At 39.4% G+C, this 17774-nt stretch overlaps 1 protein-coding gene and 1 long non-coding RNA gene across 3 annotated transcripts in view; both read left to right on the top strand.

The window, feature by feature from the left end:
* Window positions 1-1956: 1956 nt before the first annotated feature.
* Window positions 1957-17774, top strand: part of mapkapk3 (MAPK activated protein kinase 3) — a 24823-nt gene continuing 9005 nt past the window's right edge. Inside the window, exon 1 of one of the 2 annotated variants that reach the window (XM_083533822.1) lies at window positions 1957-2627. In XM_083533822.1, coding sequence (XP_083389948.1) covers window positions 2355-2627 — 273 coding nt within the window. In that variant the 5' untranslated portion in view covers window positions 1957-2354. The remainder of the gene's footprint in view (window positions 2628-17774) is intronic. The other variant, XM_083533821.1, reaches the window with a different exon arrangement.
* LOC310721853 lies at window positions 5903-6317 on the top strand. Its single transcript, XR_014532216.1, has 2 exons — window positions 5903-6229; window positions 6261-6317. It is a non-coding gene; the product is annotated as an uncharacterized lncRNA (long non-coding RNA).

Below are 17774 nucleotides of genomic sequence, written 5' to 3'. Positions count from 1 at the left end.
AAACTCTGGAATAGTCTTCCTGACAGTGTTCGGGGTTCAGATACACTCTCCCAGTTTAAGTGTAGATTAAAAACATATCTTTTTAGCAAAGCCTACACATAACACACATCACGCACATCACATCACAACCTTGTGCTCCAGAACATCTGATCACATGCACATTATCAACTTGTGCTGTTAATATCATGAACAGCAGCTACGCTAATTCCTCTCCACTGCTTCTCTTTCTCTCCCCATCCCGAGGCTTCCTGAGGTTTGGCCAGCTCCAGTCACGTCCCACCTCGTGAAGATTATGGACCTATGGATGATCATGGAGAAGTAGATGCCGAGTGTTTAAAGGCCCTGGCATGGAGAAGCTGATGCTGGATCTATGATGATCACAAATTGTTCTGTATTGTTGAAAGATTTATGACCAAACTTTTGATGTCACCCATATGAGGATGGGTTCCCCTTTGAGTCTGGTTCCTCTCAAGGTTTCTTCCTCATATCATCTAAGGGAGTTTTTCCTTGCCACTGTCGCCACGGCTGCTCATCAGGGACAAACGCACACCATTCACCTTCACTGTTGTTTTCTGTAAAGCTGCTTTGAGACAATGTCTGTTGTGAAAAGCGCTATACAAATAAACTTGACTTGACTTGACTAGTATGTAAGTGTGTGTTGGTGGTTTGTAGGTGTGTGTTGGTGGTTTGTAGGTGTGCGTTGGTGCTGTGTATGTGTGTGTTGGTGGTGTGTAGGTGTGTGTTGGTGGTGTGTAAGTGTGTATGTGTGTGTTGGTGCTGTGTAAGTGTGTGTCAGTGGTGTGTAAGTGTGTGTCGGTGGTGTGTAAGTGTGTGTCGGTGGTGTGTAAGTGTGTGTCGGTGGTGTGTCGGTGGTGTGTAAGTGTGTGTCGGTGGTGTGTAAGTGTGTGTCGGTGGTGTGTAAGTGTGTGTTGGTGGTGTGTAAGTGTGTGTTAGTGTGGTTGTAGAGCACTAGTGACTCAGGACCATATCTCCCTTTTTGTTTTTCTTTCAAAGACACAGTGTTTAAAGAAGTGAAGTGCAGCGCTCTGGTCAGGAAACGCACTCAAACCGTTTCCTATTGAATCTCCCCTCTGTGATTGATCTTATCAGACGTATCGTTTGCATACACCAGCAGTTTTCCTACATCATTTAACATCCTGAACTTAGGGGTCTTACTGTATTTTAGAGAAATAAATACTGCCTTCAAGCATTTTTCCTCATGGTCACAAATACATTATAAGCAAACACACCGTCGTCCATCATATCCCTTCACTTTATATTAATAATATTCATGGCTATTCATGAACATCACAGGCTTCCTAGTTTATTAATTTTTTCAAGACGGTACTTGGCAATGTTTATTTAATGTTTATTTATCATAAATTATACAATTTTATAAAATCAAAACTTACACATAACCGCACAAGATCAATCCTGATCTACAGTTACTGTCTGGGTGAAGTATCAACGTCCTACTGGTTTCCTCCGACCTCCGAAAAACATGCTGTAGGTTGACTGGTTAGTCATAAGGAAACAGGGCCAGTATACCTGGACCGAACCACAAGGACTGTGTGAAAAATGAATGAATGAATTAATTAATTCGTTTATTAATTCATTATTTAATTTATTAATTAGTAAGTTAATTAATTAGTGCCTGTTCAGGAAATGTTGACTCTTCTGGCCCAGGCTTTTGCCAACTTGTCCTGTTGTGTTTGTGTGTGTGTGTGTGTGTGTGTGTGTGTGTGTGTGTGTGTGTGTGTGTGTGTGTAAGAGAGTAAGAGTTGGATCTTGTCCTGTTAGTTTAGAAATCCTCTGCAAATTTCTTCCCTCCAGATGTTTTAAGGTGAATCCTGGCGGCAGTAGAAGTTGATCACTAGGTCGGTGTCGCTTTAAGAGTCGGAGCTCTTGTGTAAGTTCACTGACGCACAGGGGCAGGACCTGATGACAGAAGAAAAAAAAACGCCTGATCTCATATTGGTTCCTGTTGAGTCCGTGTGAAGGCGTTCCTGCGCTACACCGAGCTCGTGGTGCGCTTTGAGCCGGAGAGGAACCCGCACTCAGCCGATGTGCCGCCGGCTTGCTTTAAAGAACCCCTTCGTGACTTTCTTAAAGCAGCTGTGACTGTGAAAGCTCTGCTTTACGTGAGGGACCAAGAGCTCTTCCAGTATATACTAACTTTTCCCCGCTCATTTCAGGTTCTTTCATCTAGATTTTACTTGGCGCACAATACACGCGATGCGCGCCGCGCTCCAGTAAATCACATCCAGGGGATCCGCTCTGGACTCAAGTCTCATCTTTGGGGACACTTTGGGACAGCTCGAATTTTGACTCCTGTCCTCTTTTCCCCACGGAACATGCTGCAGAATGGAAAATCCAAAGACGAGGTGCCTAATATGGAAAGCCAGAGCAAGGGCGAAAGCGCGGTGACCAAACCGGAGAAGGAGCGCGACTCCACGCACTTCCCCATGCCCAATCCGAACCATGGTGCTGGCTTCCCGAAACTGGAGATCAAGCGCAACGCCGTGACGGACGACTACAAGATCTCCACTCAGGTTCTCGGGCTGGGAATCAACGGCAAAGTACTAGAGTGTTTTAACAAGAAAACCGGGGAGAAATGCGCCCTGAAGGTAACACACTCTGGCGCACACCTGTCTTACCTGTGTGTGTGTGTGTGTGCGCGTGTGCGTGTGTGTGGTGTTGATTAAATCAGCCAGGGTTTCATTAAAGTTGCTATAAGGAATGCAGCTATACGTGCACTCAATTCTGTTAAATAGAAGTTTTATAGCCAATCAGACAAAAGCGCACATTACTGGCTGTAAAATTGCGCACCTGAAATCTGCTTTGCAGAAGATTCAGCAACATGATGAGAAGCACGTGGTCTGTCTAATCAAACCCATGCCCACGTGACTTCCACCCTGCATGTAATTATAGTACATAAATATTTTCTTTTGCAAGCAGCACAAGTCTGTGAAAACACAGATCAGTGTGTGTGTATCTGCACTCTACTGACATTATATTGAATTATTGAACTGCCTCCTCACACACACACACACACACACACACACACACACACACACACACACACACACACACATACTCACACAAGGAAAACTTTTTCTTTTAAAAGGAAAACCACAAAGACTGAAATCTCAGTATATAGTTAGTTATATAGTTATATTATGTTTAAGGTCCTCACAAGGACAGGGTTAAATTTAGAAGGACACGTGTAAGTGCATACAAAATATCCATGACTTCATGGATTCTGCAGTTGGACTCCAGGTTCCTGGAAGTCCAGCGTTGTGTTACTACAGCTACAACCCCAAAACTATCAGGTCTCCTTCATCTGAATCAGACTAGAGCTATGGTGTCATGGTCGCCGTTAGTAGAAATGAAAAGTAATAGCCATCGTCGTGGAGGTGCTTGAAGTTCACAAGGTTCGTCCTCAGTCCTGACGGATTTCCGTGCTGCTTGCGCAGTGGAAACCGATATGTCTCTGGGAGGCTGCGCAAGCTTGGAGTTTTTACGACCGAGGAGCTGTAATCCAAATCTAAGAGTTTAGGCAGCCGCAGAATTGTGTCTCTGTGCCTGTGTAATAGCAGTAGTGAAAAATGTTGTTGTTGTTGTTGTTTTTGCCCCTAATTCACATTGACACCTGTAGAATTTACCTTCATCCTGATGGATGATAAACAGCACGTGGCTCGTTTGAAAAACAGGATTCCCCATAGCAGTATTGGTTATTATTATTGTATTTTTTATTATTTTTGTGTAGAGTTTATCTGAGGGTTAGAGTTATAATTAGGGTCTGGAATTAGGGCAGAGGTTTAGTGTTACACCGCAGGTCAGACAGGATGACATACACCTGAACACTTTATCTCTCTCGCACATCCCGAAGAAGTCAAATCTATTGCAAATAGTACGTTAATAATCCAAATAAAAACTCAGAAGCCGGTAGGTAAAGATTATTTTGAAATCAAATCAGTGGTAAGAAGCTGAAGATATACAGAACACATGTTTATCTGAAGTCGAGGCTCAGTGGGTACTCTGGGTTACTGATCAGAAGGTTAGGGGTTCAAGCCCCAGTAAAGCCAAGCTGCCCTTGTTGGGGCCTTAATCAAGGCCCCTGAGCTCTGACTCCAGCTTCCTAACATTGTTAGATATTTGAAGGAAGTATTTCTGTGTGCTGTAGTCTATTCCAAGGCTTGCTAGTGATTCTAACGTGCTTTCGAGTGTTGCGTCGGTAATTCGAATTTAAGATCTGTGCATCCAGACGCTTTTTGTTTTCAAACACAAACATTGTCTCACTCCGGATTAAAGATCTGTAGTATGTAGTATCTTGTTCTCTGTGGCAAAATCTTTGGTGGAAAATACTGAAATTTTACAGAATGGAAAAATAAAGACAGGGATGAGAGCAGACCTACTAAACCCACCCACCATCAGGCACTTTCCAATCTCCATCAAGGGGCTTCTTAGCAAATCAGCACCATCATTAGAGTTTAATTAGCTTTTACTCCCCCGGTCGAATCACAGCCAATTAAGCCACTGAGCCAGACATTCCCTGGATGTGTGTTCTGATCCAAACGCATATCACAGTGATGAAACGGGCGTTTTCTGATTTACTGCTGCTCTGCCTGAATTGCTTTGTGTACCGTATTGGGCTCTTTATCAATAATCTAGGACCAGTATTGTAGGATAGTGTGTAATGATGTAATAGTTACAATGCCAGTATGTGTGGGGAAAGGGCATGTGCTTTAGAGTGTTTTGTTCCAGTGAATCAAACAGACAAAGCAGAGGTGTGATTTACTGCCTGTTTATTGCTTCGATGCATCCAGTGAATCAGACCAGCTTTATGCCTCTATGACGATTTCTCACAGCACATCTCAGGCAAAAAGTTCTGAATCAGTCGCGACTGAATCAATCAGTGCGTCTCCTACACACAGCCATATTTATTGCTACAGCGTATTGTTTAGAAATGAACTTTCACCTCTTCGCCGTGTTCAAGCCGTGATTTATTAAGGTTTAGTTCATCTGAGCAATCCATCTGCATTGTGACCCAAACATACTTCCATGCAGAGTTCTGGAGATTTTGACTGAGAATGTCAAATGTTTGGAAACACCTACTGTTTTATGGTTTTGGAGAGGCATGCATGTTCCTGTGTTAGAGAAGAACTTGTGTAAGAACTTGTGAGAACAGGAAAGAAGATGTTCGCAGATTGCCTCATCTCCACACTCAAACGTGGAGGTGGAAGCTTAATGGTTTATTTCAGGTGAAAGGAACCAATATGGCGGCAGTTCCATTCTTCAACACCGTGCAATTTCATCTGGTCTGCGGCTCGTTGGAACCGACTTCACCATGCAATCAGACGATGAGCCAATTATCCATTGAACTGTCCATCCTTTTGAACTGCTCTTGGATCACGAGAAAGAAAACTAGTGAAGAACATCTCCGACAAGTTTTACAAGAGACATAGTATTCAAGTATTTCAGCTGAATGTTTGGAGAAACTAAGAGTGTGTAAAGCTGTTATTCATGCTAAGGTGGAGTTTTGCAATGAAAATAATGTGGAGCATCTGGAAATTTATAGATTTGTGCGGTCAAAGCCTTTTTTCATACTTTATTTTCATGACCTATAAAAAAAAAAAAATGGTGCATGCATGTGTCTCAAAAACCATTAAATACCAGGTGTTTCCATACTTTTGACTTCACTGTACAGTTACATGTTTATTCAGTAATTTATTTGGAACCTCTCCATGTTCTCTGTTTGTTTGTTTTTAAATCTTTGTGCAAATGTGAGTTCCTGGTGTCCTGGTTGTTTTTGATATATATTTTTTTTTCATTTGAATTTTCTGGGTCATTTGAAATATGCCTAATGAGAAGAACAAAGCAAAACAAATTCCCTGAAAAAAGAATCGAATTATATTTTTGCCAAAATAAATGCAACGTAAAATCCCCTTTAATAATACTTGATGTGCTGTGACAACAATGTGCTGATGTAGCAGTAAAGAACTTTCCTGCACGTTTTTGTGGGTTTTACACACAGTACCAAATGTTCATCACATCCTAATACATTGAATCAAAGTCATTACACATTTATGTCTCCACACCGAGTGGAGGGGAATAATGTGTCGTGTCTGAAGGAGTTATACACTTCTCATGTCTCTGTGAACCGGTGTGTGAAACTCGTCGCAGTTGCCACTTCTCCAAAGCTACTAAAGGAAACTGTATGTAAAAAGTTGTAAACTTCAGGGGAAACTAACCAGCAGTCTTGTCACATCCTGACGTCTGACCGCAGTGTTTAAAATAAAGGCGTTCAACTATCATCTGTTTTCAGTCCCACTTACAATGAGCATGTTTTTAATTTCTACGTTCATAGTAACAGTTTTTTTACACTCTCAGTATATGATACACGTATCGTGTTTGTATATTATTTTATTATTTTGAATGCAGAGAGGAATCACTTATAACTTTATAACTCACGTATATCTGATTTCGCTGTTACTTAGTAATAAACGATTGATTGGTTGGTAAATATTTTGTCTTTTTTTTTTTCTTCTCTTTATTAAATGTTAAATAACAGAAAAACAGCTCACCGAGGGTCATGTGACCTGCGAATATTTGTCTTGGATTTGAGTTTATTAGAGGGACAGCGCATGAAGGACGTTTTAGAGACAAGGTGTGATGAGATGGTTTGGACATGTGCAGAGGAGGGACATGGGGTATATCAGTAGGAGAATGCTGAGGATGAAGTCGCCAGGAAGGAGGAAAAGAGGAAGACCAAGGAGGAGGTTTATGGATGTGATGAGGGAAGACATGCAGGTGGTTGGGTTGAAGGAGGCAGATGTAGAGGACAGAGGGGTATGGAGACGGATGATCTGCTGTGAAGACCCCATTATGGGAGAAGCCAAAAGAAGAAGAAGAAGATATTTATGGCTGTGCTCTAATTTACACTGTGGCTATAAAACATAGGAAACACTTTGGCACCACTGGTGATCTACAAGATCCACTAAATTTTGTAATTTATGACCACATACTTTCCCTTCAGCAATATCCTATGAAATATATCTGAAAAAAAATCATGATTAGTAATTTGAAAAAATTGGAAATGACAGTGGGATGAAAACTAGATTACAGTCGACTGCAGATGATTCGGCAGGGTGTCACTCGCAAATCTGACAGCTGTTATTGAAGGCTGCGATGATCTTACGTGACCCTGATACGCACGGTTCTTAGAAACCGAACACTTTACACACGTGGTGTTTGATTTCTTATTTGAAGCACATAAGAGGGTCCGACTCTGTGTTTTAATAGAAACCCGGTTGCCGTGAAACTGGAATGAACCTGTTCGTTATCTTCCTCCACGTCCTGTGATTTATTAATTTCCCGCCACTCTAATCTATCGCTCTATTTCCCTTTCTCTTCTTTTAATCACACGACAAACAGACGTTAAACTCTCGCTGTAAAATGTGTTAATTAAGCAGGATTGGAAGGTTCAGGGCACGAAGCGGCTGCACTATGCTGATCGATCCACTGCTGGAGAGAAGCCACACTTTTCATCCGACTGAATCACTTTAGCTCATGATTTCTCATGTTATACTTGACTGGCTGCCAACTTGGAGAAGCAGTTTATCTCTGGTAGATATGTGACACTTTATTACGAGCTCTGAGATTTAAGAGTTGGCCAAACAGTATTAGGATACGCACCTGTTTATATGGTATATACCGTACATATATACATACCACAAACTATATTTTAATAGTCTAAGTGGGAGTTTGTAGATATGGAAAATTATCCAAATAAATAAATTTTTTAGGTAAATAATACTAATGCTAACTCACAGTGCCAGAAGCCATCCCATTCAGTTATACTAGGAATTCAATTTATTTTATATTATTTGAATACAATTACAGTATTGCTATCTATTAATAGTAGTAATATATATATTTAAATCTTCCTTCAATTCAACATCATTTTTTTTTACCTTCTAATAGCTTTTAAATAGAAATATTAATTGGTTGAAACAGGTAGCTGTGGGTGAAACTATACTCACTGTTATATAAATGTAACTAGGTTAAAGATTATATGTTTTTAGTTATATTTTGAGTTTTGAGTTATACAGAGGTCCCCAGAGTTTTGGACACATCCAAAACCTTAGTGAATTCATCTAGACATTATGTTACTTTAATACAATAATTTCATTTCATCATTTCATCTTCTCCCGCTTATCCATAATTCGGGTCGCAGGGGCAGCAGTCTAAGCAGATTCCCCAGACACTTCTCCGTGTCCAGGGATTGGGCTGTCAAGGCCCCCGCCTTCAAATGCTGCACAATCCTCTCAGCACCGGTCCCTTACGGTCCCTCCTTCAGGTGGTGAGCCCACGGTAAGGCGGCCCCACGTCGCTCCGACGTCATGGTCCTTGATTTATTTTTCTCGTAAGGGCCCCTGGAGCATAGAGGGTTAAGGGCCTTGCTCAAGGGCCCAAGAGTGGCAGCTTGGCGATACCGGGGCTTGAACCCCCGACCTTCCGATCGGTAACCCAGTGCCTTAACCGCTGGAGCCACCACTCCCCCTCAATACAATAATGTTTTTGTTAAAAAAATTATTATTATTTTTTTTGTGAAAACATGGTTTAAAATGTTATTCCTAACGTTCCTGAACATTCGGTCCCGCTGTGGGTTCCCGCGAATTTTAAGATAATCCGCAACTTGCTGTTTCCCAGGTACCAAATTAGAACCTACGAATTTTCTGAGTCGCGAATCATTTTTGACTGTATATTGATTTGTAAAGCATTTTGGATCAACTTCTGTGGCTTTACATTTTCATCTAATGCACTTCAGACATTATATAAATGAATACACTTCTATATAAACACGTGTACATCTACATCTATACATACATTTCCAGCATCAGTTGGATCCCACTTGATGTGGAGTTTGGACATTGGACCTCTTTAAGTGTTTAAAGGCTCTGGCATGGAGAAGTTGGTGTTGGATCTGTAATGATCGCAAATGTTGAGCTATTTTATGAGTTGCTTAGTAGCTCCTGGTTCCATAACCTCAAATGACTGTAAAACACTGTAGAAAGAACATTACTCATAATCTTACACTCCAGTGCTCATGTTAGTTCTCACTCTCCAGTGTTCTGTTAATGTTTAAAAATGTTTAAAGACTATACTCACAGTCTTGATGTCACCCAATGAGGATGAGGTTCCCCTTTTGAGTCTGGTTCCTCTCAAGGTTTCTTCCTCATAACATCTGAGTCAGTTTTTCCTTGCCACAGTCACCATGGCTGCTCATCAGGGAGAAATACACACTTTACTGTTAATTTCTGTAAAGCTGCTTTGAAATAATGTCTGTTGTGAAATAGAAATAAACTTGACTTGACTTGACATATGTGCAGTAGTGATGGGAAGATGGTCTCATTTTAGTGACTCGGTTCTTTGAATTTCCTTCATCAAAATGAACAAATCTTTTTAGAGTCATTTGGTTCTTTTTGTTAATTTGATGAGAATTCAAATAAAATGTTAAATTTTCAATAAGCAGATCCCCAACACATCTACATAAACCAACTCTGACTATAGTTCCAATAATTTATATATGTATAAGTGCATGTCGTCTATGGGAGTCATGTGACAAAAGAATTAACGACTCGGACCAGAGGACTCAGGAGATGAAATACTCTGTTCTGTTTCCTGTGTAATGCGCTGCATAGTGTCTATGGGAGTCCCGTGATAAAGAAACAAACGTCTCGAACTAGAAGAGTCGAGAGTTAAACTACGTCTATATTTAACAGATTTGTTTTTCTTATATATTGTGAGAGACGTTTTGTTTTAACGTGTCTCACTTACCAGAGCTTTGCTGAGTATATTGGAGTCTTGGGTTTCCAGATAAATCTGCCAGGTGTTTTACATCACTGACAAATCCTTGTTCTTAGTCGGAATCAGCTCCTGTTAGCGCCAAGCTGATTTTTCTGAAGTTATTAAATGCTAATACTGGGATGATGAGGTTTCTGAATGATTGGGCTGAATAAATATATTTGCCACTGTTAGAAATAACAAACCATGTGCGGGAATTCGGTTCGATTAGCGCGGATTGTTTAAGTAATCTGCATGTTCCTTTGTTAAGATGTAAAATTTTTCCTTTAGCATATAGAAGGTACATTTATCTTAAAAATTTACTTGGTGAAAACAGAAATTCTTGTCTTTAATTTCTTCATCACACTGTAGCTGTCAATCTGAAAGTGTGACGGATCACACATGCTAAAAAAATCTGAATATAAGATAGCTTGTTTGTTTTCTTTTTTTTGGACAGTGTAGCAGTGTACACAGTCATTAATAGTAAATAGATAACCTAATGTTAGTGGGTAATAGTTTACATAACAAATTGTTTGGCTAACATCAGCCTGTGTACTACTAACATTGTGTACACAGTAAATAATACATTCTTAGCGTAGTGCTAGCTAGCTTGCAAACTTACACAAGTAATTTTTTAGCAAAATAGCAGCACTGTGTGACCAAAGCTGTTTTCACTTCGGTGTGTCCAAACAGCTGTTGATTATTACTGAAGAATTTAGTAAAAAAAATGTATAAACTGTTTCTTCTAAATCTTATTCTCATTTTATCAGATGAAGTTCCTGTCACTTTCACTGTGGAGACTGAGGTAAACGTTTTGTGGAAATCTGTAGGAAGACGTGACGCATGCAAGAATGAACTCTGTCCTGTGGATCTCTGACACAGAGGCCATAAAGTCTGAGAGGAGCTGCAGATAAGAACCTCTAATGAAGTGTGTGCTGAGCTTTTATTTATCCGCGCGGCGCTGTAATATTTTACAGAGAGCTTATTTTAGGCCGGAGATTAAAGCTGCGTCATTGAGTCGATTAAATTACTCACACGCTCGACATTGTAACACAAACACAGGTGTGTGTGTGTGTGTGTGTGTGTGTGTGTGTGTGTGTGTGTGTGTAAGAGAAAGAGAGAAAGATAAAGAAACATCACATCCTAGATGCATTCCTTTCCATTGAGGTACAAAGAAGAAAAATAATCTCTTATATTTTCAGAAAACGATGACTCTTTAATAGAGTATTCATTAATTGAATGCGTTATTAAGTCAATAACCTGTACAATGCTTTAAAAGCTTTTAGTTTCCGAGACACGTCTCAGTTTGGGCTTCGAGCTCATCCTGATACCATCACTATAAACACCCACACTCTACAGCTTCCGCTTCTTGCTCTTAATGTGAGAAAAAAAAAAAACACCCTGAACGGCCTGTACTATATGTTATTATTAGTAAAAGTCATTGGATTTTTTGCTTCATTTAAGATCTATCTATCTATCTATCTATCTATCTATCTATCTATCTATCTATCTATCTATCTATCTATCTATCTATCTATCTATCTATCTATCTATCTATCTATCTAAGATCAGGTTGTGCCTCATGTAAATTTGGATATTGACTCTTGAATGGCAATAAATAATACAGTGTAATATCTAGATCAGGGGTGCAAATACTTTTTAGCAAGCGAGCTACATATAAAATGAAAATGTCAAAATGATCTACCTACTATAAAAATGCGTAAATAATTATCTCTTATTTTTTTTTATGTCATGCGATCTACCCACACTACCTTTGCGATCGACGTATTGGGCACGCCTGATCTAGACATTTTCTTCAGAACATTAAATTAAATTAAAGAACATTAAATTTAATCACAAACGTGCACAGTCAGGAAATTTAATACGGCAATAAAATATAAGCAGCATGTGATGTTGTCGAACCTCTGTGATATCCGTGGTCGATATAAAAAATCTGTATAGATTGGGAATCTATCTAAATGCATAATGATTAAATATTTAGGACAACATTTTAGCCAAATACAATTCAGAAGCTATATTTACTGTACAAACCAACACACATATGGAATATTTAACACATAACAAGTGAGAAAAGGTACGATCAAGGCTTAAGATTAAGGAAGTTAAAATACACGTATTACAGATTCCTGACCCTCCTGAGGTTTAACCGTATGACCTTGTAGTCACTAAAACATTAAACAGTGAACATGAGCCACCATGTTTCTCATGTTTGACATCATTTGGTGACAGGATTTCTTGTGTAAATATGACTGTAAATGAATATAGAAAGAATTTAGGGCAATTCTGTGGAATAGTCACAAATCTTTCAGCATTTCCTGTGAACAAATTAGCACAGATCTACAATTTCCATGTAGAAAATGTCCTTATGCACTTATTTTAGCATGTTGTGGTTGATTGCAATGCTTTACAGAGATCAAGTGTCTGTGAAGAACCATTTACAGAGAAGTTTACAGCCCAAAAGTAAAGGTCTGTCAGCCGTTTGATTAAATAATCACTATAATAATTTGCTTAATAATGAAAAATTAATTGCTATTCAAAGTGTTGAATAATGATAGTATAATATAATAATTAGATTTGTATGAGAGTTTTTTCAAATGGTATATTGCTAAGAGATAAAATGCTACTCCAGTGATCTTCGTGATAAACATGACAGGGATTTATTAGACACAGACAAAAAAGAATATTATATCATATACACACAGAGGTGCAAAAGTTGATTTATTTTAGTAATTCAATACAAACAGTGAAACTCGTATATTACATAGATTCGTCACACACGGACTGATATATTTCAAGTGTTTATTTCTTTTAATTTTGATAATTATGGCTTACAGCTAATGAAAACCCAAAATTCTGTATTTCAGAAAATTAGAATATTACTCAAACCAATAAAAAAAGAAAAATAAATAAATAAAGATTTTTAACACAGAAATGTTGGACTACTGAAAAGTATGAACATGTACAGAACTCAATACTCGTTTGGGGCTCCTTTGCATGATTTACTGCAGCGATGCAGCGTGGCATGAAGGCGATCGGTCTGTGACGGTGCTGACGTGTTATGGAAGCCCAGCTTGCTTTAATAGCAGCCTTCAGCTCTTCTAAGTTGTCGGGTCTGGTGTCTCAAATCTTTTTCTTTACAATACCACATAGATTCTCCATGAGGTTTAGGTCAGGGCGAGTTTGCTGGCCAATCAAGCACATGGATACCATGGTCCTTAAACCAGGTATTAGTATTTTGGCAATGTAGGCAGGTGCCAAGTCCTGTTGGAAATTGAAATCAGCATCTCCATAAAGCTGGTCAGCAGAAGGTAGCATGAAGTGGATTTTGTGCTTCTCTTCTCTTCTTCCAGACTCTGGGATCTTAATTTCTAAATAAAATGCAAAATGTTCTTTCATCTAAAAATGCCACCTTGCTCCACTGAGCAATAGTCTAGTCCTTTTTGTCCTTTGCCCAGGTGAGACACCTCTGACGTTGTCTCTGGTTCAGGAGCGGCTTGAAACTTGAATGGGCTTCGTTTCACTTTTTTCTACCTTATTATTTTCTTTCATTCAACTTTCCATGAATGTGCTTGGATACAGAGGTCTGTGAACAGCAGCTTCTTTAGCGATGACCTTTTGTGTCTCACCCTCCATGTGCAGGGTGTCAATGATTGTCTTCTGGACAACTGTCAAGTCAGCAGTCTTCCCCATGATTGTGGAGCCTGAAAACACCATTTAAAGGCTCAGGAAACCTTTGCAGATGTTTGGATTTAATGAGCTGATTAAAGTGATTAGACACCACCAGTCTCCGATATTGAACTTTTTTACAATATTCGAATTTTCTCAATTCTTTTGCCATAATCATCAAAATTTAAATAAATAAACACTTGAAATATATCAGTCTGTGTGTGATGAATCTATATAATATACACGTTTCAATTTTAGTATTGAATTACTAAAATAAATCAACTTTGATGATAAATGATATTCTAATTTATTAATATGCACTTGCGTGTGTATAGTTATATATTTAAAATTTCATAAATCTGAACCCTGATTGTATTAGAAAAAGTAAAGACTGACGGTTGTTGGTTGATTTGTTAGTAATATAGAAGATATAATCCTCGTGGCCTCATGTTCTATAGCACACACACACACACACACACACACACACACACACACACACACACATGTCGTTTTACATGACATTAATCCCTTTTTCTTATCTGAGGCTTAGCACACAGTAGGATTGCTGAGCTGGGGTATTTGCACGTGTGTGTGTGTGTGTGTGTGTGTGTGTGTGTGTGTGTGTGTGTGTGTGTGTGTGTGAAAGATAGACAAACAGATAGACAATGCTGTAGTCCCTTAAAACTAAAAACGCTATCCATCTACCATATACAAAGTGTGTGTTTGTCGTTTGTGAGTCCTTTGCTGAATGACTGAGGACCAGATGGAGATAAATCGCTTGAAGGTTGTAAGTCGATCGTGAGGTTCTCAGTCAACACATGAAACACAGAGTGACTAAAACTTCAGGAACTGATTTGACACACTCCAGCTGCCGGTGCTATAAACATAATGGCAGGTTCAGGACACACACACACACACACACACACACACACACACACACACACACACACACAAAGTTTATGGTTTACACTCGGCAGAAATGGCATGTTCACGTGGGTGGAGGTCAAACCACATTACATATTAACGCCTCCGCGTCTTATCCACACACAAACAGCTTTCAGCTTTAATTGATACAAAACGCCGCTCGTCTGTTTCTGCGTTTGTTTGTTATGTTTGTTTGTTTGGCCCGTAAACCGAATGATGAGCTGCTGCTTAATGAAGCCCAATCGCTCAGTCCTCTATGGTAATGCAGCGGCTTTGGGTCATGTGGAGCTGAAATGGAGAAAACGGCGGGTTTAAAATGCAGAGTCGTGTCATCGTGAGGGGCTTTTTTGTGCTCGTAGTGTTTCTTTGTTTTTTTTTCCACCATTATTGGTATGAAAGCAAACAAATTGGCTTAGTAAGAGCTGCTTATTAAAATAATATGTTTTACATTTTTGGACTAAAGGAATCTAATCAGTGTATCAGTGATTTGTATTGAATTGAATCAGTGTCTATATAACATTTTTATATTATAGAACATGCCCAATGTGTCAATGAATTCTCAGAATCATAGCCAGAATGGAATCGTCTTTCTTTAAAACCTATGTGATGCCCCACATGGCATTTTAGGAGTCAGCCGTGGTCGATTATTCTGCCCTCGAAATGTCACTACACTTATAACATCACCTAAATAGAATGTGGAGTGGTGGCAATGATAATAAAAATGTTGTGTGTTTTTGGAAAGTACTTGAAGCATGTCAGTGTACTGAGAAACCCCTCTGTCTTTAAGAATTTCCCATGATGAAAAACATTAACCCTTTATATAAAGTCCTTATAGAAAACTTGACCACATCAGCAAGTCCATGTGATTGTGCTGTTACCGTAGAAACAATATTGTATTATAATGTGTGCATTGATTGAAACCTGTACAGTCAGAGCTGCTGTTTTGATTCTGACCAATAAGATTGGAAAATCATCAGTATTGTTATATAAACATATAAATCATTAGTATCAGTTTTATACGTGTTAAATGAACTCTTGCACTCTCGTTCCCAACCTGTTCTTACACACACACACACACACACACACACACACACACACACACACACAGATTGATTTACATTCCTCTCCTAAAAATACACCCTGATGGAAGACATGTGCAATGTCACAGCCTCGTGTCTATTCCAGAGTTACTCATGTCCTTCTCTCCGTCACATACCGAGAGAGACATATGAGACGGAGCGAGGACAGAGCGAGGGATCTGAAAATACTTTCCTTAAATGATAAACAGAAATCACTGTACCTTAAATGACAGGCAATAAATCTCTCAACATGATATCACACTTGACAGGGAGTGTAATAAGGTATTATATCCCCTGAGCCCATTCATACTTATGCTACTGATTCGCTTCTTTTAATCACATTTTAAATATATATATATATACAGTGAGGAAAATAAGTATTTGAACACTCTGCTATTTTGCAAGTTCTCCCACTTAGAAATCATGGAGGGGTCTGAAATTGTCATCGTAGGTGCATGTCCACTGTGAGAGACATAATCTAAAAAAAAAAATCTAGAAATCACAATATATGATTTTTAAACTATTTATTTGTATAATACAGCTGCAAAAAAGTATTTGAACACCTGTCTATCAGCTAGAATTCTGACCCTCAAAGACCTGTTAGTCTGCCTTTAAAATGTCCACCTCCACTACATTTATTATCCTAAATTAGATGCACCTGTTTGAGGTCGTTAGCTGCATAAAGACACCTGTCCACCCCATACAATCAGTAAGAATCCAACTACTAACATGGCCAAGACCAAAGAGCTGTCCAAAGACACTAGAGACGAAATTGTACACCTCCACAAGGCTGGAAAGGGCTACGGGGAAATTGCCAAGCAGCTTGGTGAAAAAAGGTCCACTGTTGGAGCAATCATTAGAAAATGGAAGAAGCTAAACATGACTGTCAATCTCCCTCGGACTGGGGCTCCATGCAAGATCTTACCTCGTGGGGTCTCAATGATCCTAAGGAAGGTGAGAAATCAGCCCAGAACTACATGGGAGGAGCTGGTCAATGACCTGAAAAGAGCTGGGACCACCGTTTCCAAAGTTACTGTTGGTAAAACACTAAGACGTCATGGTTTGAAATCATGCATGGCAAGGAAGGTTCCCCTGCTTAAACCAGCACATGTCCAGGCACGTCTTAAGTTTGCCAATGACCATTTGGATGATCCAGAGGAGTCATGAGAGAAAGTCATGTGGTCAGATAAGACCAAAATATAACTTTTGGGTCATAATTTCACTAAACGTGTTTGGAGGAAGAAGAATGATGAGTACCATCCCAAGAACACCATCCCTACTGTGAAGCATGGGGGTGGTAGCATCATGCTTTGGGGGTGTTTTTCTGCACATGGGACAGGGCGACTGCACTGTATTAAGGAGAGGATGACCGGGGCCATGTATTGCGAGATTTTGAGGAACAACCTCCTTCCCTCAGTTAGAGCATTGAAGATGGGTCGAGGCTGGTTCTTCCAACATGACAATGACCCGAAGCACACAGCCAGGATAACCAAGGAGTGGCTCTGTAAGAAGCATATCAAGGTTCAGGCGTGGCCTAGCCAGTCTCCAGACCTAAACCCAATAGAGAATCTTTGGAGGGAGCTTAAACTCCTTGTTTCTTAGCGACAGGCCAGAAACCTGACTGATCTAGAGAAGATCTGTGTGGAGGAGTGGGCCAAAATCCCTCCTGCAGTGTGTGCAAACCTGGTGAAAAACTACAGGAAACGTTTGACCTCTGTAATTGCAAACAAAGGCTCCTGTACCAAATATTAACATTGACTTTCTCAGGTGTTCAAATACTTATTTGCAGCTGTATCATACAAATAAATAGTTAAAAAATCATACATTTTGATTTCTGGATTTTTTTTTTTAGATTATGTCTCTCACAGTGGACATGCACCTACGATGACAATTTCAGACCCCTCCATGAATTCTAAGTGGGAGAACTTGCAAAATAGCCGGGTGTTCAAATACTTATTTTCCTCACTGTATATATATCGTATTCCTGCATGGATTTTTGTCTGAAAGAGATTTTTCTCTTTATCTGTATTTGGCTCTGTTGACATATTGGGTTCATTTAAGTTTTAGTTTTTTATATATTAGCATATAAACATAACCTGACATGACATATGACATACAAGGTCATATCTCCAAACAGCAACTTCCTCTAACATTTGGCGTGAAAGTAAATTGTGTAATACAAAGGCAAGTCTCTATAACACCATCGAATCGCTGCCTTGGTCCACCAGCGCAATG

This window comes from Silurus aristotelis, assembly GCF_946808225.1.
Source record: "Silurus aristotelis genome assembly, chromosome: 28".
Lineage (NCBI taxonomy): Eukaryota > Metazoa > Chordata > Actinopteri > Siluriformes > Siluridae > Silurus > Silurus aristotelis.
Note: the sequence above shows the minus strand (reverse complement) of the source record. Positions and strands in the feature narration are given on the sequence as shown.